The sequence below is a fragment of the Eschscholzia californica genome, unplaced genomic scaffold (genome assembly GCF_041429995.1).
Source record: "Eschscholzia californica isolate CP2 unplaced genomic scaffold, dmEscCali1.0.p SCAF_1, whole genome shotgun sequence".
NCBI lineage: Eukaryota > Viridiplantae > Streptophyta > Magnoliopsida > Ranunculales > Papaveraceae > Eschscholzia > Eschscholzia californica.
Window position 1 is genome coordinate 25,781,956 of NW_028238198.1, and position 20,101 is coordinate 25,802,056.

At 34.8% G+C, this 20,101-nt stretch overlaps 4 protein-coding genes across 4 annotated transcripts; 2 read left to right on the forward strand and 2 right to left on the reverse strand.

Moving 5' to 3' along the window:
• Positions 1 to 2,085: 2,085 nt before the first annotated feature.
• LOC147565498 (uncharacterized) lies at positions 2,086 to 4,026 on the reverse strand. The gene is made up of 5 exons (XM_086651982.1): positions 3,857 to 4,026; positions 3,642 to 3,762; positions 3,416 to 3,519; positions 2,449 to 2,580; positions 2,086 to 2,354 (listed from the first exon to the last, which is right to left on the reverse strand). Exons 1-5 carry the CDS (start codon positions 3,857 to 3,859, stop codon positions 2,328 to 2,330), a joined length of 387 nt encoding a protein of 128 aa, XP_086508108.1. The 5' UTR covers positions 3,860 to 4,026; the 3' UTR covers positions 2,086 to 2,327.
• Positions 4,027 to 5,052: 1,026 nt separating this feature from the next.
• LOC147565499 (BTB/POZ domain-containing protein) lies at positions 5,053 to 9,292 on the reverse strand. Its single transcript, XM_086651983.1, has 6 exons — positions 9,270 to 9,292; positions 7,070 to 7,176; positions 6,845 to 6,964; positions 6,637 to 6,742; positions 5,328 to 5,427; positions 5,053 to 5,230 (listed from the first exon to the last, which is right to left on the reverse strand). Exons 3-5 carry the CDS (start codon positions 6,954 to 6,956, stop codon positions 5,349 to 5,351), a joined length of 297 nt encoding a protein of 98 aa, XP_086508109.1. The 5' UTR covers positions 6,957 to 6,964; positions 7,070 to 7,176; positions 9,270 to 9,292; the 3' UTR covers positions 5,053 to 5,230; positions 5,328 to 5,348.
• Positions 9,293 to 12,014: 2,722 nt separating this feature from the next.
• LOC147565500 (ras-related protein Rab2BV-like) lies at positions 12,015 to 14,669 on the forward strand. Its single transcript, XM_086651984.1, has 3 exons — positions 12,015 to 12,847; positions 12,931 to 13,116; positions 13,847 to 14,669. The coding sequence occupies exons 2-3, from the start codon at positions 12,952 to 12,954 to the stop codon at positions 14,333 to 14,335; spliced, it is 654 nt and encodes a 217-aa protein (XP_086508110.1). The 5' UTR covers positions 12,015 to 12,847; positions 12,931 to 12,951; the 3' UTR covers positions 14,336 to 14,669.
• Positions 14,670 to 15,929: 1,260 nt separating this feature from the next.
• LOC147565501 (protein NRT1/ PTR FAMILY 5.6-like) lies at positions 15,930 to 18,678 on the forward strand. The gene is made up of 4 exons (XM_086651985.1): positions 15,930 to 16,114; positions 16,215 to 16,432; positions 16,891 to 17,435; positions 17,650 to 18,678. Exons 1-4 carry the CDS (start codon positions 15,988 to 15,990, stop codon positions 18,515 to 18,517), a joined length of 1,758 nt encoding a protein of 585 aa, XP_086508111.1. The 5' UTR covers positions 15,930 to 15,987; the 3' UTR covers positions 18,518 to 18,678.
• Positions 18,679 to 20,101: the final 1,423 nt, after the last annotated feature.

The following is a 20,101-nucleotide window of genomic DNA, read 5'->3' on the forward strand; positions in this document are numbered from 1 at the left end:
TGGTGGTGGTGGGGTGGTTTAGGTGGCACCGACTGATTATGGGTAAGAACAGGTTAAACATAAGAGATTAAATTATGATGTGGATTGGTGTTGGATTTGGTAAAGACCATTGATGATTAACAGGAAGTTGTTTTAAAAACCATAAAAAACGCAAAGTAATCAAGATTCAAGAACTTAGATTTGGGAAACTCAAATTTTATTAGATCAAACTTGAGATATACATGAAACACCAAAACCTTCTCATACAAATCCTAACAACTTATTGCAATCCTTTTTCTTTTGAGATCATAATCAAACCCAACATATCAATCACTCTTTACTTACCTCTCGAGACGAAGAAGAGGAAGCTGAAGAAGAAACAGAAGACCCACATTGATCATCACCAAAAATCTTATCAATTGGCACAATTGGTAGTTGCTTTCTGAGTTGCTAAATAAGCTGGAGTTGAGTTGTTTTAAGATTGAGTGATTCCAGTAAGAGTAAGAACAGGTAGGACCTACGAGATTAAATTATAATGTGGTTGGTGTTGGATTTGGTAAAGACCATTGATGATTAACAGGAAGTTGTGATATTGAAAGATCTCAAAGAGGAAAAGAGTTCATTGATGAAATCTGATGATGAAGTTATTTTTTATTTTGTCTCTGATTAAAACCCATAACTTCTTTCACTCTTTTATCTGTATTAATACTATCTAAAGCAGGTTCCCTCTTTGAAGTTGTTCTTTTTCTCACCATTTTAGGGTCTGAAATAAGATGATATTGCTCTTGTTGTTGCTGATATCGCGTTAACGCCGGTGGTTGTGACGTTGATGAAAAGTTTCTATGTGGGATGTTAGAATTGTTCAATCTAGTGTTGTTGTTATTGGTGAATAAAACACAAGCGGCCATTAATGAAGGAAGAAGAAGATGAGTTTGGGTTTAGGTTCTGTAAGGGTTTAGTATTTGATAGTCTAGTATTTATTGGTAGTGAAGAAAATGAATGTGTTAATGGAGAGTTTGTACATGAAGAATATAAGAATGAAAAGAAAGGGTAAAGAAAGATGAAGAAGACAAGGGAGGGTGTGAATGAGATAAGGGAGGGTGTTAATGGAGAGAAAGTAAATGTCGTAGGAAAGTAAAGGTATTAAATAACCTGATGGATGTGACATCTCGAGATTTGGTGTGGGAAAGATAAGATTTGGTCAAAGGGGTATTTTGGGTATTGAAAAATATTAGGTTTGATCGGATGATGTCAGCACTACCCGAAAAATTGATTTTGAGGCCAAAACGAACTGTCAGACACTTATTGGGACCAAAACGGCGAGTTGATCACAAATCGGGGGCCCAACAAATTTTATTTTTGTTTAATAATTTAACAAAAGAAAAAAATTGTGTCTAGTAAATAAATTTGTGAATAGTTACATGTAGCAATTTAAGATTCAACAAAATATTCGCTAGATAAAACCAATAAATTAATTTTTAGTGTTGTTTAGTAATTTAATAAAAAAAAGAACCGTTGTGTTTAGCAAATAGTTTTGTGAAGCAATTATGCAGCTTCGTTTAGCATTTGTCGATTTTTCTAAGATGCTGCAGAATCGGGCTTTTCATTTTGCCATTACCTTACAATCTAAAGGTGTTCGTCTTATATCCTTTCATTTACGCATAGTTTCATTTTGTTAAAATCTAGAGGTGTTTGTCTTATATCCTTTCATTTACGCACGTAAATACATCTTGTTCAAGATATAAAACCACATTACATAGGAGGACCTGAAACATCGTTATATATAATAGTCCAATTGTTCAAGATATAAAACCACACTTCACCATGTCCAGAATAACAGGATATGTATGAATGTTCACAAAAATATTGTGCAAATTTTGTGAACAATAGTGTATCAGTTCATATGATATTGTGCGAGTTTTATCCAAACTAGAGCATGTGCCAGATTTTGAAGGGTTGTAATCAACTACTACATTGGGTATTTGGGTGTGGAAATATCAATTGGCAAGATGAAATCATCTCAAAAGATCAAAAATCACAAGATACAACCTCTTAATATAGACTATCGAATAAAATCTGATCTTCAATAACAACTCCAAGTTAAAATGATTATGAAAAGTAGTTTCTATTAACCATCTTCATCTCTAACAAAGTTTTTAATGGTGTAATCACCAACCTTAATTTCATATAAATATATGGTTCCATAAAGTCTAACAAGAGAAATCAAAAGATAAAACTTACTTATCTAGTGGCACAAACTACTTCATTAATCAAAGCCTCTGAAAAATAGAGTTCTAAAACAAGAGGCCCATCACGTCAGGAGGAAGTTTCTCCTTATTTTGTATAATTTAGATCAAGAGCTTCTCGATAGCATCCTACATACACGATCAAGAAACCGCAATTCAATCAAAATAATATTAAATGATAACTCGGGGTGTTTTTTATTATTGCAAATAGTAGCAATGTTACCTTGAGTTGCAGTATTTGGGATTTCAACTGGCTTCCTTCATTGCTAGTCACTGAACAGGCGATAACTGGTCTTGTCACTCCACAGGCTCGGCCAAGGGCTTCTTTTGAAGGAACAAACACATACGGGACATTCTGTAAAAACAAGTAAAGATGTTTCATAAGCAAATACACAGCTATAACCTTGATCCATATCTCACACCAAATGATATGCAAAAGTATATGAACAAGGCAAATGACAGGCCATGCCATATTCACAGTTCACCGGGCAAAGGAGGGGGTTAATTGGATAGAAAAAGGAACGTGAGTGCACATGTCATTTGATTGGATTAGAATTAAACAGGATTCTACGGACCAAAGAATCAAACCCCTAACCTCGACTAGGTATGCTTTTCTTTATTTATCTTATCTAGCAAATTCGTGGCAACTTTTATTCTAGCTTGTGAATCATTGGAATAGTTTGATCTTGAAGTTCCACTGCGGTATATAATACAATCCAAACCATTATGAACTCTACTCAACTTTGATTTTAATCTAAAGCTATGAGTAGTTAGTTCATTGAAGATGAAGTTAATATTGATGCTTCTATGGGGCTTTCCAAATTAAAGAAGCTCATGCAATCATAGTGTAGACTACAAAAACCCTAGATGGATGATGGATCCTTTCAAAGTTAGAAATGTAATTAGAACTCGTTTCCATCTAAATTCTAACCTTTCCAACACAAACCTAAAGATTAAGTATAGTTATACTGAAAATATAGAAATCCTAATAAAATTTTAACAAAAAAACCCCAATTACATTTATAGACTCCATGAAACAAAAACAACATAAGGATCTATAAACCCTAATTCAGAATGACTAAGAAGACCTGATTCAAATTCAATAGACGTCAAATCTACAACAAGTTCGTACTTTTCTAATAATTAACATTTGTAAACTCTTAGAAAGAAATAATGAAGAAAAATAGTACCTTGTCTTCAGCGAGCAAGGGAAGATGAAGAAGAATTTCAAGTGGTTCAGTATCAGCCGCCATTACTACGAACTCTGAAATACCTCTGTTAAGTGTCTTAGTTGCTAACAAAATCATAAAACAAAAAAAACCCAAAATCAGAAACCCCAAAAAATAAACAAATCATGAATGAATTTGTAGTTTTTCCACCATTAAGTAAGTAGTTAGGGTTAAAAAGAAAAGAAACCTTCATTAGCCCCCTTTTTGAGCTGTTTATAATTAGCAGCTTGTTGAATTAGGTCGAGAATAGTAATGGTTAGTTGAGCATCTGCAAGTGGGTAAGCTTTTGGATTCACGGCTTCTGCAGTCTATAATCAAACAAACAAAACAAACAGAGAATCAACTAAAAAGAAACAGTTTGAGCTTAGAGAGAAAAAGTAAAGAGATTTAAGGAAGTAGTACCATTTTTGAAGATTGAAGAGAAACCCTAAAAAATGCTAGGGTTTTTCAAGAAGCCGGAATACTAAAGAAAAGGGCTTGAGAAAAGGAAGAAAGATAGAAGGAAGTTTGCGTTGAATATATACGACGACCCTTGGCTTTGAGCAGACACACACGTGATATAAAGCATCTATGCTGTTTAGGTTGTTTACATTCTTATTAAATAGAGGCCGTTCATTGGTCCATCCAAAAATATATATTGGGTGGTTCTATAGGCGCCTCTAAGTTTTATTTTAACACCCCTTCACAGTAAAAAATTCAGGAGTTTCTTTGATCCCAATAACTTTGTGATAGTTGGGCTTTAGGCCTCTTCGTTGTCGGACTTTAGGCCTCTTTCATTCTCAGTTTAAATTAGGCGGTTATCGTGCTCATTACATCTCCATGATGCATCTATGCCTTGTAACGACTAACGTAGACCGTAGTCGAATTCTCAAAAAAAAAAAAAAAACTTTGTGATAGTTTAGTTTTGCCTTTCGCCCCTATTTTTGTGTCCAATTATTTGTTTTGGCCACCAATTTCACTTTTTTCAGTTTGCCCCCAGAACTTCCACAACCGCGTGAGACATGTAACCAGTTTGCCCCTTTACTTACGTCCCAGCATTACCCCAAACTTAGACAAATATATCCACCTACGAGTAATAAACTTAGACAAATATCCACCTACGAGTAATAACAAGAGCGCGAATAAACTTATAACTTGAAGATGCCTTAAACACAACATGAACACTACAAACTCAAGTATACAAGATAAGACGAGTATTTGACGCTTTCCGAAATCACTCAACTCTCATAAGTTGAAGGTGCTCTACAAATGGTGAGATACGGTGCTAGGGACTCTGGACGAGGTTGACCAACATGGTGTGATGCCTACAAAAACATCTACAATAATAAATCTAGATTGTTCACAAGGGCGCTCGGTTAGAATTGTGTGGAGTAACCTAGAGATTTTGGATGTTTTCACCAAAGTTTGCATTTTTTGAACCAAAGATTAAATCCTACATACGAAATAAACATACTGCACCCCTTTTACTTAGCAGATGAAGTTGCTTTCGGAGAATACTAGTTTCAAGATAGTTCTTATATCCGAAATACCAAAGGCAGCTTTTAAACATTGTGATCAAATCTCACAAAATTCCTGGCAAATGAAAAATTAAAGGCACATAAAAACAAACAAGGAACCATTTGCTCATTTGTATGAGGTCTTTACAATTCATTTTATATCGTTTCTGGAGAACGATTGCACACAGAGAAGATTGAATTATACAGCTGCAAATATGGATAAAGAAACATCCAAACTATAATGGGTTTTGAAGGTCCTCATTATTATCCTCTTGTTTACCTGATAAGACAGTAGAACAAAAAATGATATTATTATACGAACATGTTCGTAGTTACATATGGTACGGATACCAGCAATCTGAAACAGAAGTAATTACGGTGTTCAAAAGAGAGGCGGTTCAAGTATGGAGATAGTTAGCAGCCATCATCAATTCTAGAGTGATTTCAGGTTCAATATGGAACTCTGTCTCTTTTCCACTGCAATCAGAACAATTTTCTAAAGTAAGACAAAAGCTATATAAATGGCTAGCAATGATGCTGAGAAATTAGTGGCAGATCAACTTATCAAAACTAAGAGATATTAGCTAATATAAACTGCTACGAGTTCATGAGTGGCTCATACTATATCGCCCTTGAAGAATTACAATTGTTAATCAAAATGATCATTAAATAGATTACTTCCGCACAAAAAACTAATAAGTTATCCCCAACAAAATAATCATATCAAATGAAACATCGCATGCTTTATACTACAAAGTTTACTCTCTAGAAATAAGAGATGGTGGTTAGTGGTTATGTAGTTGCACACTTCTACTTCGAGTAAGGCTCATAAACATTAACACTTGGTCCTTCTAAACATGCTATTTTGGCTTCTGTCTTTTCTCAAGATCAAAAGAATGGGTGTTAAAACATTTCCACTTCCTTCTCATTTTCAGGAAAAGAAAACTATGATATACCTACACCCTCCAGGTCTCCAGCTTACTTTACCAGATAAGGTTATACTTACCCGTGTTACCGTGCAGTAAATAATATCGCTATGATATGCTTACACAATATTGAACCTAAGAGACTCGACATCATAGTTGTGGATGAACAAAAATGTCAATGCCACTTTTCGGTTGTACTAGATATGCATGTCAAGTTTCAGGCTCGGGTTTGGTGGAATTATCAATCGGGGATGTGATAGATTGATACTATCCTCTTACTCACGTTTCCTCACTTGGACATATAATTTAAGTCACTCTATGCGTGAAAGAATAATATAACAATCATTTATGTTCTATCATTTATGTTGTATGGTTTGAAACGCACCCGTTTGTTCATACATTGTTAGTTTATCGGGCTAAGGATAACTAGACCAATTTTCAGACCTTTATTCCAAATCAACTATGATTTTTATAAAAGAATCAAATTCTAGTTACATCTTCGGAAATGGAAACCTACCCACAAGTGAACTTCAAATGATTTGCTTATATATGAAGTGAATTTCAGCAAACAAGTATAGATAAATTCACTTGAATCCTCAGTTTAAGCATAAGAAGAAGCAATTTCTTGACAAAATCTTTACTTTCTTCCTTAATACAAAGAAAAATTAGATGAACACAGATAGGGCTAAGAATTGACTCAATAGAATTTCATTAGGGTAAGATTACAGATGAAGAGAGAGAGAGAGAGAGAGGGTAAAACCTGGCGAATTGGAGAGACCAATAAAAATACTGGCAGATCTTTTCCAAGATAACAGTACTTATCTCTGGGAATGTTACTCTTCCAAGCTGTGATTCAGCGAAACCCCCTACCCAACAAGATCAAAGATAGCATCCCTCTTGTTACATTGAAACCCTAGAGTAAACCCTAATCATAAAAATAGAAGATAGGTATAGAGAGAGAGAGAGACCTGGAGAAGTGAGCATGTTTCGTATGGTCTGAGAAACCATGGCAGCTTTCCTATCGATGACAAATTCGAATCCCTCGGCGCTGATCAACGTCACCGTTTCTTCTTTCTTCATCCTTCTTTCTGTTTTTTTCCAATATCAAAGAACACGGTTCTTTAAAATCAAGAATATAAAGAAAACAAAATCAAAAGTCTAAATTTCGGAATCTTGAATTTTTTTTTTCTTACTAGTTTGCGTTTAGGAATTAGGTGGGGGAAGTTTCAAAATCCCCTCTTGGAATGTGTTATTGCCTCTCCGCGACCCGACACCTTCGACTTGATAAATCGTTGTTCCACTGAAATAAGTCGTTTGACAACACTAAAATAAGTTACTTTTTTGCTTATTTAAGAAGAAAAGTCAAAAAGTTAGTTTCGTACGCAAAAATTACCGACTTCATTTAAGTTAAAATTTGACTTTCTTTTGAAGTTAAAATTTTTAGTTTTTGACTTCAAAGTAAAGTAACTTTTTTTTTGAGACATGTATGAATTTTACTTGACGATTTTTTTTTGTCTATCTCCGCTCCACTACCACAACTAAACTTCTACCATTCTACCCTTACCACCACCACAACAAGCATTGCACTTCCCCCACCACCCTACCTCAACTACCACCACCTTCGTACCCAGGGGCGGATCCATGGGGGTGCGAGGGGGTGCGGCCACACCCCTTGGATCCGTCCGAAGAAAAAATATAGTAGTAATAGCAAATTGTTTTTGTATATATACTGGTATAAAACATACATATCTTCTCATGTATAACAGTAACACAGAAGATGATTTGGCTTAGTGGTTTAAGAGACCACCAAATTGTGGTTACAACTTAGAGGGCGTGAGTTCGAAACCCTCTACAAACATTTTTAGTGTTTTTTTACTTTTAGTGTTTTTTTATGTATATTTGTCTATGTCTATATATATTCAATCGTGTGTACCTAGATAACATCTAGTATAGCTTGGCCCAATGATTGAGGAGTGTAGTTGTGGGAGAATGAGACCCTGAGATTTGAGTTCGAGTCCCACTATAAGCAATTTGAAATATTTTAACTTTTATATATAAAAATCTTTTTAAAGCGTTACACATCGAAATTATCCAATTCAACTACCCTTAACCCTATAAAATTCAATTCAACTATAAATCTTATAAACTTCAACTCATCTACCATAAATCTCTATTAACTTCAATTCATCTACCATAAACCTTATAAAATTCAATTTACCTACCATAAACTCTATAAAATTCAATTCATCTACTCTAAACCCTATAAACTTCAACCCATCCACCATAAATCCTATATATTTTAAAAGAAATTTTTCTTTAGGTTCATCAAGTTCAACACCAAAAGTTCTAGACTCGGCTCTAATGTTATTTTTCATTCCAACACTGCGACCAACTCTAATTTATCATCTTTGCGAATTGATCCTGGACTACCAATTTCAAATTATGAATCCAAATACAGAGATGAAATTCGTAGATATTATTTACAACGTGGTCCATTTCAACTAAAAGACCACAATTTCCCCAAAATTTTTTTTAGTAAAATTAAACTGTCGTAGAGGTCATTTGCGTTTGTAATCGTTGATGTAATAATATAATTAATAAATATAAATAGTTTATTAATTATTATATTTGAAAAAAAATTTTAAGCATATAAATCCGCACCCCCTAAGTGAAAATCTTGGATCCGTCCCTGTTTGTACAACCACCACACCTCGACAACAACTACCTCGTAGCTCCACCACCACCACCATCCCCGTACTTTCACCACCACCACCGTACCTTCACCACCACGGTAACTTCATCGCCACTGCCACCACCACCACGGTACCTTCACCACCACCACCACCATCATACCTCCATCATTACCACCTACGTATCTTATCCACCACCTTTACTACCATCAGCATACCACCACCACCATAACTCCGTCACTATCACTCACATACCTAATCCACCATCACCATCGTATCCCAACCACCACTGCATTTCCACCATCACCACCACCATACTTCCACCACCACCATCGCCACCATCATACCTCCACCACCGCCGCTGCCACCATCATACCTCTCTACCACCACCATCACCTCAACCACCACCACACCCCATAACTATACCTTCATGGCACCACCACTACCACCAATATCACCACTACTTCCTATACAAGAGTAATCGTCGAAATCATAAATAAATTCAATAAAAATCAAGTATCTATATGAGAAAGAAAAAATAAAATTATCAAAAGTAAATTGGGTTACCAAACTAACTTTTTGACTTTTTTACTTAGAAGTAACATTTTTACCAAATATACTTTCGAAACTTTTTTACTTTTTTAAAGCAAAAGAACTTCTACTACAAGTAAAAGTACTTCTACTTTTGGTTTCCAAACGACACCTAAGTTAGCAACACCTTCCAAATCAAAGATAATGCTACTCAGACTCCCAAAGTACAGACAAAATCAAGAAAATAAGCACTTCAAAGTCAAAATATTTATAAATCACTTTTACTTTGGTAAAGTTGAATAGAATCCACACTCTCAAAGTGTCTACTTTCTTGACTGTGTCTCTACTTTGGGAGTCTGGGTAGCATTATCCCAAAATCAATAGATATGGGGTAAACTTTGTTACAAATTGGGCTCAAGGTCTACTCCATTCCATCCAAATGTTCTAGAGTTTTTTTTTTGTTGAATTAAATGTTATAAAGTTGAAATAGACTTTGAGTCAAATTTTGGTACAAAAATAAACTGGTTCCACTGATTTGAGTTGTGTTCTGTAGTGGTAGTAGGGTTCGAACCAATTAGTTGATTTTGTAACCTAATTGGTTCTATTGCACTGATTTTAAGTCGAAAAAAAATAAAAAGTGCATGTTTGGGAGGAGGCATTTTGTCATTTTCTAGTATGGAAGTGCTACAATGACAAAATTCTTGACTTAAAGACTCATTTCCACTAAAAGACAAAAGATTTTCAAAGTTTGACTTTAATCTGGACCAGTCTTTTAACCGTGTGACTCACAGAATCAAAGATTTTATCAAAGATTCTTTGTGCACCTAGCATTCCCCTTTCTAGAATATGGGGGGCGCCATAAACACTATTTGGAGGCGTTTTTAATTAAGATTTCATTGGGCGAGTGTTGATAAGGGTACGGAGAATTTACTCTTGGGATGATAGTTAAAAACAGGGTGCACTACAATTCCTCCGATTTTGTAAGGACAACAATGTTTAGCAGATCATCCATTTTGAAACTCTAATATCTTTTTAGTTCATTTACGACAGTTATGCGCATAGTTCATAAATAAAAACTACATTTCAAGTGATTTTGGTAGAGCTAACCATACCCGAACGCCCGAATTATACATAATGTGTGTAATTCCTGCAGTAGGTACATCAAAAATAATATATGAGAATATAAGAAACTTTGAGATATTGATGAACCAAATTAGAGTTTGACTTTTGTAGAATAAGGTTTGTTAGCGTCGGAAGAGATAAAAAATGAGTTAGAATCTAGCAAGTGATTTCTATCAAAAAAGCAGACGCCCTAGCTAAATGGGATAGAAATAATATTCAGAAAAGAATTTGGAATGTTGCACCTACTTTTATTTCTGCTTTAAATTAGGTTCTTTTGTAAGAATAGTTGGTTGTTAATGCTAGTATATTTCATAAAAAAAAAGTGATTTCTATCCTGGCTGAAAGATAACTAAGTAGTTTTCTAACATATTTGGGATCAGATGATAAAGTCAAATGACTTGGGTTATCTCCGAAAACAAGGAATTAACTATCCATATAATAAAATAGAAGGGGAAAACGTTGACGGGGACAAACATCCTTTTTTAATAAAGGGTAGTGTCTAAAAGTCCTTCCCAATATTTAAAATATAGTCCTTCTTAGAAAAAAAATAATCTATTTAAAAAAAATAATCATGTCCTTCTTAGAAACAAAATAACTAATAAAAAAAAAAAAATTTGCAAGGGTTAAAAAAGAAAATCAAAGTATCTTTCTCTCTCAATAAAATCGTGTCCTTCTTAGAAGTGAAAGAACTAATTTAAAAAAAAAAAAAAAAGAAACAAAAGAAATTGCAAGGCTTAGAAAAAAGGAAACTGAAATCTTTCCATCAATAAAAATTTCTAATTTAAGATAAAAGGAAACAAAAGAATCTATATAATAAAAAATGTTGTCTAAAAGCCCTTCCCAAAATTCAAAATATAGTCCTTCTTAGAAATAAAGTAACTTATTTAAAAAAAAATAACTGTGTCCTTGGAAATAAAATAACTAATTTTATAAAAAAAACAAAAGAAACTGCAAGGGTTAAAAAAATGACATCGAGATCTCTCTCAATATAATTGTGTCTTTCTTAGAAATAAAAGAACGAGTTTTAAAAAATAGGAAACAAAAAAATTGCAGGGGTTAAGAAAAAAGGAAACTGAAATCTTTCTCTCAATAAAAATAACTAATTTTAAAAAAAAAAACAAATAATAAGTAGAATACCAAAATGTTAGAGTATCCAGAATATAACAATAATACAAATGGAAAGTTGGGCGGCATGTTTGGGGAAAGCGCCTAAAACAATACTATAGGGCGTCTATAGAAGCACTGAGTTAAAATTTTGTCAAATTTGATTAATACACCTATTCGGGTGGCAGGTTTTACCCCATCTTCTCTTTCACTCCTATTTTCTCTTTTATCACACACTATCTCTACCTTATATCCTTTTTTCTTTTATCCCTGTTCCAATTCTTTAACATAATTAAGTTGTTCTCTAATATGTATATGATCATACGTTCGACAAAAAATCTAACCAAAAAACTATATAGGTTGTCAACCAGGACATTCGAGGACATCTCAAAATCTACGAAACCCGGATATCCAATCGTGGACATTTCAAAGCCTTTGAATATCCAAAGCATTGAATCGCAGGCATTGCAAAGTCCACGAACGTTTGAGGCATTAAATGACATTTCAAAATCTGCAACTTTTTGTGCCCAAGTCATTGGACTTTCATAGCTATTTTATAAATTCTGGTGTAAAAAATAGTTAAATATATCCACAAAATGAGTGATATTTCTTTCTCCTCAATTAGTTTAACAACAAAAATAACACCATTATCTTTCTCGTTAAATTCACTTGCGTTTGATTCTCAACCGGATCTCTGCAAAGGGAAACTGAACAGTGTCTTCTGCTAATAGACACGGTCGCTAAGAGTCATTGGATCGCAGGTGCCGATTGTAACCCAGACAGACAATGTAAGGGTCCGTGCTAAACTTTAATCGAGGCATAAGCCTAACATTCAAGTAATGTGTTTTCTTATTTGTATAGATTTTTATTAATAATTAGATTTTCTACATTATCTTTTTACACAATCCAAAATGAGAGTCTAAAGAGCTGAAATAGATATTGTATTTGCAAGGAGAGAGAAGATCATGGAAGATATAAGGATTGAAGAGAAAAGGCAAAGAATTTTTTTGAGAGAGATACAGATTTATAGAGGATGAAATCACGAAGATACAGATTTATATTAAAATACAAGAATTTTGCAACAAAAGAAAAAAAAGAAAGTAAAATACAAAGAATTTTGTGCGGATTGAAATAAACATAGGTAGGAATACTCACTAGACAAAAATAATAACATGGGTGGAAAAATAGCTGATTTGAAAATGGTAGGTAAAACCACGTGTGACTAGTCGATTGAAATAGGTAAAACCACTTACGAAATTTTGGCAGGAAAATGAATAGGGGGCCGTTTCAAAATGCCTTTTCGTCGGTTTTTTTTTTTTTTCTCATAATGGTAACCAATGAAATGGGAGAAGAACTTTATTCCTCATCCATTCCTTCTTTCTCTCACTACCCCTAAATTAGTTCTCCAAATCATAACCTTGTGAATTTTCCATCTCATTTTGATCCTTTTTCCTTCTTTCATTACTCCTCTGTTATCATTCATTCCTGGTTCTTCTCTACCGTTTCGCCTTCGCTCAACCCAAGGTAAGATTAGGGTTTTTTTATTTATTTATTTAGATATGTTTTGGGTTTGAATTTGATGATGGGTTTTTGATTAATTTTTACAGAGGAGAAGGAAGAGGAGAGGTATGTCTTATAGGGTTGATCATGAATATGATTACCTATTCAAGATCGTCTTGATTGGTGATTCTGGTGTTGGAAAATCTAATATTCTTTCTAGGTTTACAAGAAATGAGTTCTGTTTAGAATCTAAATCAACTATTGGTGTTGAATTTGCTACAAAAACTCTTCAGGTCAAATCTCATTTCCTTAATAAATTTTAAATTCTCATGTTGAATTGTCATTGTATCCTACATTTATGATTTTAAACCTAGATCAGTTATATTGATTAAGTAATAAGAAGTTAAAGACAAACTTTTATGATGCTTGGTTTGTTTGGATGATTACCTTCCTGCTGCTGCCTGTAATGTTTTCTTTGGCTGGCCTTGAGGCTTTATCTGTTCTCAGGGACAAGAGGAGCGCGAAATTTCAATATACAAATGCTGATTTATATAGGCAAATCTAATTGATAACCTAGACTTGTTACCTATAATTTCTGGATGAGGGAACCCTATCTTGTTACCTATAATTTCTCTCCATACGGCATAATTAGTAGGCTGGCTCGGGGTAGCTTACTAGTGTTTCCGACCCGGGATGGTGCAAAATGGTGTCACAGGAATTCCGAGTTGGTATTGTTTTTCTGTTAAGGTGTTCGTAGGATCTCCTACCCGTGTTTCGTTTAATAGGGGCTTACTGTTCTACATATTAGATACATTAATTTCACTCGTAGAGGTTCGAGTTTTAGAAGTAACTTCTTCTTGGCCTTCTAAATTGTTAGATTTTTATTTGGCTTATCGACTGAAATTATCCTATGAAATCACTAAGAAGAAAAAAACGAAATAACAATTCTAGTTAGCAACCCTTTAGCAATGCGATGATATTGAAATGTAGATTATATAGTTAATTTTGGGTTTTGTGTAACAGGTAGATGGGAAGGTTGTAAAAGCACAGATATGGGACACGGCTGGACAAGAAAGGTATCGAGCCATTACTAGTGCTTATTACAGAGGAGCAGTTGGTGCACTCTTAGTCTATGACATAACAAAAAGGCAAACTTTTGAAAACGTTCAGAGATGGCTTCGTGAACTTAGAGAACATGCAGATTCCAACATTGTCATAATGATGGCTGGTAATAAATCCGATTTGAAACATCTAAGAGCTGTTGCAGAAGAAGATGCCTTTGTTTTAGCTGAAAAGGAAGAACTCTCTTTTCTTGAAACTTCAGCTTTAGAAGCAGTCAATGTCGAAAAAGCTTTTCAGACTATATTAACCGATATCTACCATGTTATAAGCAAGAAAGCTTTGGCAGCTCAAGAATCAGCTTCAACAACTGGACTTCCTGGTCATGGAACCACCATCAATGTTGGTGCTTCTTCGGGAAACTTGGACAAGAAAAACTGTTGCTCAACTTAAAAGAAGGCAATCGCTTATTCTCTGTCTCGAAGAGATTATTTTGTTAGGGAAGAGAAACATGTAACCAAAAACTTTTAACCATTAAAGGAAGTTGTTGAAACAAAACAATGGAAATTCTAATATTACAGAAATTTTGTTGTTTGGCCTTCTTTCTTTGTTTTTCAAATACTGTACAAGAGATAAATGGGGTGAGTGAAAAGATCAATCGTGGGGAAGGAAATGCACTTTTTACTTGTTTAGTTTCCCGTTTTTTTTCGCCCTTTGGCTTGTTAAATTCTTCGTAACTTGTAATAATTCTTTTACGTGGTGACATCTTAAAGCTTCTGCGATCATCTATTATGGATTCTTACTTTAGTGTAACTGTTAAAATAGTTTTGAGGCCTAAAATTTGCTTGTCGTAGTAGTTGTTATTGTTGATTCCCATGGTTCTGTTCGAGTTTTTACTCTCTTAGTTTTACTCAATTGAAACTGAATTTCTATTTGTAATGGAAACAGAAAATCCCTTCTCAGTTATTACAAAGAGATATACAACGTTTTCTGCCCAACAATAAACGTTCTTTCAGACGTAACCGAGATAGATGAAAGTGGTTTAAGTCGAGGAGATAATGAATTATTTTTCCTTAAGACATTTTACACCGCTGTAAAGTACCGACAGTTGGGTGTATGTCTCTCAAGATTCACGACTTCCTTTTCGGGTTGTGATGGTATTGCACACTTCTAAAAGCGAACGGCCTTAAGTAAGCAATATGAACTCTTTGATTTCTTCAGACTGACCCCTCGAGTGCTCTTAATTCTACATACACTAGAAAACTCTTGATTTTATATTTTAGACACTCTGGAATGCTTTTGATTCCATATCTAGACATACTAGAATGCTTTTACTGGTTCTGATTCCGTCTTTTGGAATAAAACTTAAATCCCAGACGCACATAGAATGCAACTGTGCATCTTTTTTTCTTTTTTGCGTTTTGACGAGTTGAATAAATCCAAATTCAGCTCTGATTCCAACAGTTATAAATAAAGTATCTTTGTCCTATGACATTTTTCATTGTCTTGGAGTTCTTTAAGGCAATTTATAACAAAATCGTTGATTATAGAGTCGAACAGTTTGTTAGTCAAAATGTTTGGGGCATATGGGAATAACCCTAAGATTGGTTTTGTGGGAAAGCTTCTACATCCCCTTAATCTATTGCCCTTGTTCATTGAGCATTAGAGTTAGGAGAATCTCCCTTTTTCTCCTTCACTCTCATAGACAATTTTGAATATATGCCAATAATGCTTATAAAGAACATACCAAACTGATTCAATTCATTATCTCCAAAATAGTGATATAAATGTATTTGTAGAAATTTATTAAAAAAAAAAGAGTCAATTATCATGTGAGTTGTCAACCAATTAAAAATATTTAACAAAATCTGCATTTGACAAAACAAAGTTCATCCCTCCTTATATTAATTGTCCAAATTATGATGTTTCCAAGTTAAGAATAGAAATAATCTATGTCTTATCCTATTAGAGCACATGTGTTAAGAAATGCATTTATAAAAAGATTCCACTAAAAAAAAATCAAAAATAACATTGGATGTGTTTTTAGTCTATTTCAATACCTTTTTTCTCTTCTTTTTCTCTAAATATTACTTGAAGTGATTGAGATGGAAAACAGAAACCTGCAGGGAAGTGAGAATGAGAAATGGGTTCATGATTCATCTGTGGATCATAAAGGACATGTACCAGTCCGGGCATCTACGGGTGTATGGAAAGCTTCGTTCTTCGTTTTCGGTATTATATATACAATTCGAAACATCATAAACTAATTAACTATCTTATAATCTTGTACCTTGGGTAATTTTTAATTGTATTTTCACTGTTTTCGATACAGCAATTGAGTTCACTGAGAGATTAACTTATTTTGGGATATCAACAAATCTCATAATCTACCTCACACAAGTGATTCGTCAAGACCTCAAAACAGCTGCAGAAAATGTGAATTATTGGTCTGGAGCCACTACTTTGATGCCTTTGCTTGGTGCTTTTCTTGCTGATGCTTACTTTGGAAGATTTTCTATGATTTTGTTCTCTTCTGTCATCTATCTAGTGGTAACTAAATATATAAATCTAAACTAATTATGTTTCGAACTCCATTGTATTAAGTTTGTGGACATCTAGCTCAAAACCAAATGACAATGAGTAGAGATGCCCTAGATATTATGTTATTGTCCATGAGAGAAGCCTTTCTTCACGTGAGATATTCTCACTTGCCCATCACGCGTAACGTCATTTGATATGTTGTTTTGTTGCCTGCCATGGACCACGACTATCTGTTGGGCCAATCGCGTGAGGATATAGCTCTATCTTTGTTGTTGAAATAGATCTCGCTCTTATACGTAGGCATGTACCGACTTAAAACCAATAGAAGATGGGCCCTAAATATTATGTTCTTCTTTATGAGAGTATCGTTTGTCCATGTAGCATTATTCTCAGACATAGTTCGTAGAAACTAGAAACAGGGTAAATAATTGGAGATGTTTATGTTGGTTGTTTGTATATGATTTCAGGGTTTGAGTCTCTTAACAATGTCAGAGGTGATTCCAAGTCTGAAACCATGTGATCCTGATTCATGTGACACGCCCAATAAGCTCCATGAAGTGATTTTCTTCATTGCGTTGTACTTGATCTCCATAGGAACTGGAGGACATAAACCTTGTCTAGAGAGTTTCGGAGCTGATCAGTTCGACGATAATCATGCAGAAGAAAGGAAGATGAAAACGTCGTTCTTCAACTTGTGGAACATTGGTATATCTCTTGGGCTAGTTCTTGGTGTGACTGTTATCGTTTACGTACAAGACAAAGTGAGCTGGGCAGTTGCAGATACAGTACTCTTATGTGTTATGGCTATATCTTTTATAGTGTTTATTATGGGTAAGCCTGTTTTTCGATATCAAGTGCCTGAAGGAAGCCCATTGACTCCTATGCTCCAAGTACTAGTGGCAGCCATAGCTAAGAGAAATCTACCTCATCCTTCAGATCCAGGCCTCTTATATGAAGTTCCCATGTCAACAAATAGCAAAGGAAGACAACTTTGCCATACCAATAAGCTAAGGTATGTTCCAAATTTGCTTAACCATCGGCACTGAAAGGAGCTAAACATCACGAATCAGACAAAGACAGAGATTCTGAAATTTTACTTGAGTCAATTCAGACAGCGAGTCACATTTTATATCTGACTCAGCTAGGAAAAAAAGAAAAGAATACGCACCTTAGGTATTATATTATTGAATTGACTCGCTTACATTTCATTTTACTTGAATGTGTAGTTTCCTTGACAAAGCTGCAATACTAGAAGAAGATGGAGAAGATGGGTCCAAGAAGAGAAAAAACAGACCATGGAGACTAGCCACAGTGACAAAGGTAGAGGAGTTAAAACTTCTGCTCAATATGGTTCCTATATGGTTAAGTACATTAGCATTTGGGTTATGTGTAGCCCAAACGTCGACATTTTTCGTCAAACAATCCACTGTAATGGACCGAAAAATAGGTACAAGTTTCGAACTACGACCCGCTTCCATCTACTCAATTACAGCTATTACCTTGCTAATCGCAGTAACTATATATGATAGACTACTTGTGCCCATACTAAGAAAGTATACAGGAAATGAGAGAGGCATTACTATACTTCAAAGGATCGGATTTGGCATGGTATTTTCAGTTTTGACAATGATCACAGCTGCATTAGTTGAAAGAAGAAGACAAAGAGTTGAAGTAAGTTCATCAATGCCCATGAGTGTCTTGTGGTTGGTACCACAATTCATAATAATTGGTATAGGAGATGCATTTACATTGATTGGATTACAAGAATATTTTTATGATCAAGCTCCTGATAATATGAGAAGTTTGGGTATAGCTTTTTATCTTAGTGTTCTTGGTGCTTCAAGTTTTCTGAGTAGTTTCTTGATAACGCTTATCGATCGTTGGACGAGTAGTGGTGGAAAGAAGAGTTGGTTTGGTAAGGATTTAAATCATAGTAGATTGGACAAGTTGTATTGGTTAGTAGCAGCCATTACGGGTGTGAATTTATGTGCTTATATGTTCATTGCAAAGAGGTATTCTTATAAAAATGTGCAAAGAAATGTGGGTGCAGTTGATGGTTCTTCTAAGAGAGATGAAGTGGAGATGGTTCCATGATATATAACATAGGTAGTTCATTCTCATGGCCTGTCAGGGTTCTTCCTGTTTAGGGATGTCAACCTCTCATGTTGTTTCAAGACATTAAAATGCATGTCATTCTTAATTATATGATGAACTCTAGAACATATGCTGTAATAATAAAATGAACTTTCGAAAAAGACTACATTTCTTCTCCTTGTAATCTGTTATATTTCAATGTGAATGCTTTGGAGCATATCGTCATAAAAAAGGGGTAGTCGGTGACTGCAGGCAAACTGGACATTGATGGCAAATCGTCATAAAAAAAAAAAATTTCTTCTCTCTATTCACGTCAAAGAAGGGTCGTCAGCAGACGAACACCTGGCCATTGTCGGCGACCTGTCATTAAAATTTTTTGTTCCCCTCCTCATCCTCCGCCTTCTCACTCAACTCCCTTCTTCTCTCTCCCTTTCTCTCTGATTGAACTTTCAGTGGAAACTTCAAGGTTGAAACTCTTAGAGAGCGTACCAAACTAAGCTTAGCTAGGTCCCTCCCATTTAAGTGCAGCCTAACCAAATGAACATCTTAAAGTAGTTTAGTCACAATCTATACTGACTCAATTCATAATCTTCTAAAGAAAAAGCCATACATCCATTTTTCTTGGGTGAAATAGTGAAATAATGGTGTGTTTGGTTGCAGGATTCTGATGTAGGACCAGAATAGAAGTTGGAAATGTTTTGTTTTAGTTGTCCAAATACAAAAGTCTGAATTTATGTTTTCATGTTTTCTGTTTTGTTTGTCAGTTCCCAATGTCATTCATTGCTTTCTAGTAGTGCCTAGGTACTATCATTTTATCAATTATAATTTTGAGTTTCTACTCTATTTTCTCTGGTGGGCTCCAGAATTCTTCAACACTAAAACTTACGCTGGTAAGTTTCTTTATCTTCAAGCTTACGTTGCTAAGTTTGTTCTTCGTGCTGCGTCAATTGGTATCAGAGCGGGTTTCTCCCCTCTTTATTTCTAATTATAGCCATGATTGATCCACGAGCAACTTCAAATGTTACACAAGCAGATTTGGATGCTCAAAATACTCGTATCGATGCGTTAACAACTCAAATTGGGGAGATTAGAGAATTATTGCAGCAAATTGTAGTCAATCAGAGGAGAAATCCTGAAGAAATAAATGAACAAAGAAATCGTACCACAAATACTGATTCTGACTCAGAAGAGGAAGTTGAAGACACGTTGCCTAATCATAATCAAAACCCACATAACAACAATACAAATTAGTTCGATGACTTTCGGATTAAAGCTGATATTCCAATATTTTCTGGAAATCTTAAGATTGAAGACTTTTTAGATTGGTTAATGGAGGTTGAAAGGTTCTTCGAGGTGATGGAAGTTCCTGAAGTTAAAATGGTAGCTTTTCGTCTCAAACAGTCTGTTGCTGTCTGGTGGGATCAATTACAAAACAATCGGCTAAGACAAGGAAAGCAAAATGTTCGTACTTGGAGGAAAATGAAACAATTATTAATGGGTCGGTTCTTACGCGCAGATTATGAGCAACTTCTATACCGAATGTACCTTAGTTGTGTTCAAGGGAACAAGTCTGCGACTGATTGC

Bases quoted from the DNA above. Each gene is read 5' to 3' on its own strand.
- LOC147565498 (XM_086651982.1), bottom strand. The intron at 3,520-3,641 runs GTTTCTTTTCTT...TGATTTTGTTAG, and splicing joins CAAAAAGGGGGCTAATGAAG to CAACTAAGACACTTAACAGA. The intron at 2,355-2,448 runs GTAACATTGCTA...TCGTGTATGTAG, and splicing joins CCCAAATACTGCAACTCAAG to GATGCTATCGAGAAGCTCTT.
- LOC147565499 (XM_086651983.1), bottom strand. From the start codon at position 6,956: ATGAAGAAAGAAGAAACGGTGACGTTGATCAGCGCCGAGGGATTCGAA. The intron at 6,743-6,844 runs GTCTCTCTCTCT...CTTGTTGGGTAG, and splicing joins AAACATGCTCACTTCTCCAG to GGGGTTTCGCTGAATCACAG. The intron at 5,428-6,636 runs GTTTTACCCTCT...TTCTGATTGCAG, and splicing joins TGGTCTCTCCAATTCGCCAG to TGGAAAAGAGACAGAGTTCC.
- LOC147565500 (XM_086651984.1), top strand. From the start codon at position 12,952: ATGTCTTATAGGGTTGATCATGAATATGATTACCTATTCAAGATCGTC. The intron at 13,117-13,846 runs GTCAAATCTCAT...TTTGTGTAACAG, and splicing joins TTGCTACAAAAACTCTTCAG to GTAGATGGGAAGGTTGTAAA.
- LOC147565501 (XM_086651985.1), top strand. From the start codon at position 15,988: ATGGAAAACAGAAACCTGCAGGGAAGTGAGAATGAGAAATGGGTTCAT. The intron at 16,115-16,214 runs GTATTATATATA...TTTTCGATACAG, and splicing joins AGCTTCGTTCTTCGTTTTCG to CAATTGAGTTCACTGAGAGA. The intron at 17,436-17,649 runs GTATGTTCCAAA...TTGAATGTGTAG, and splicing joins TGCCATACCAATAAGCTAAG to TTTCCTTGACAAAGCTGCAA.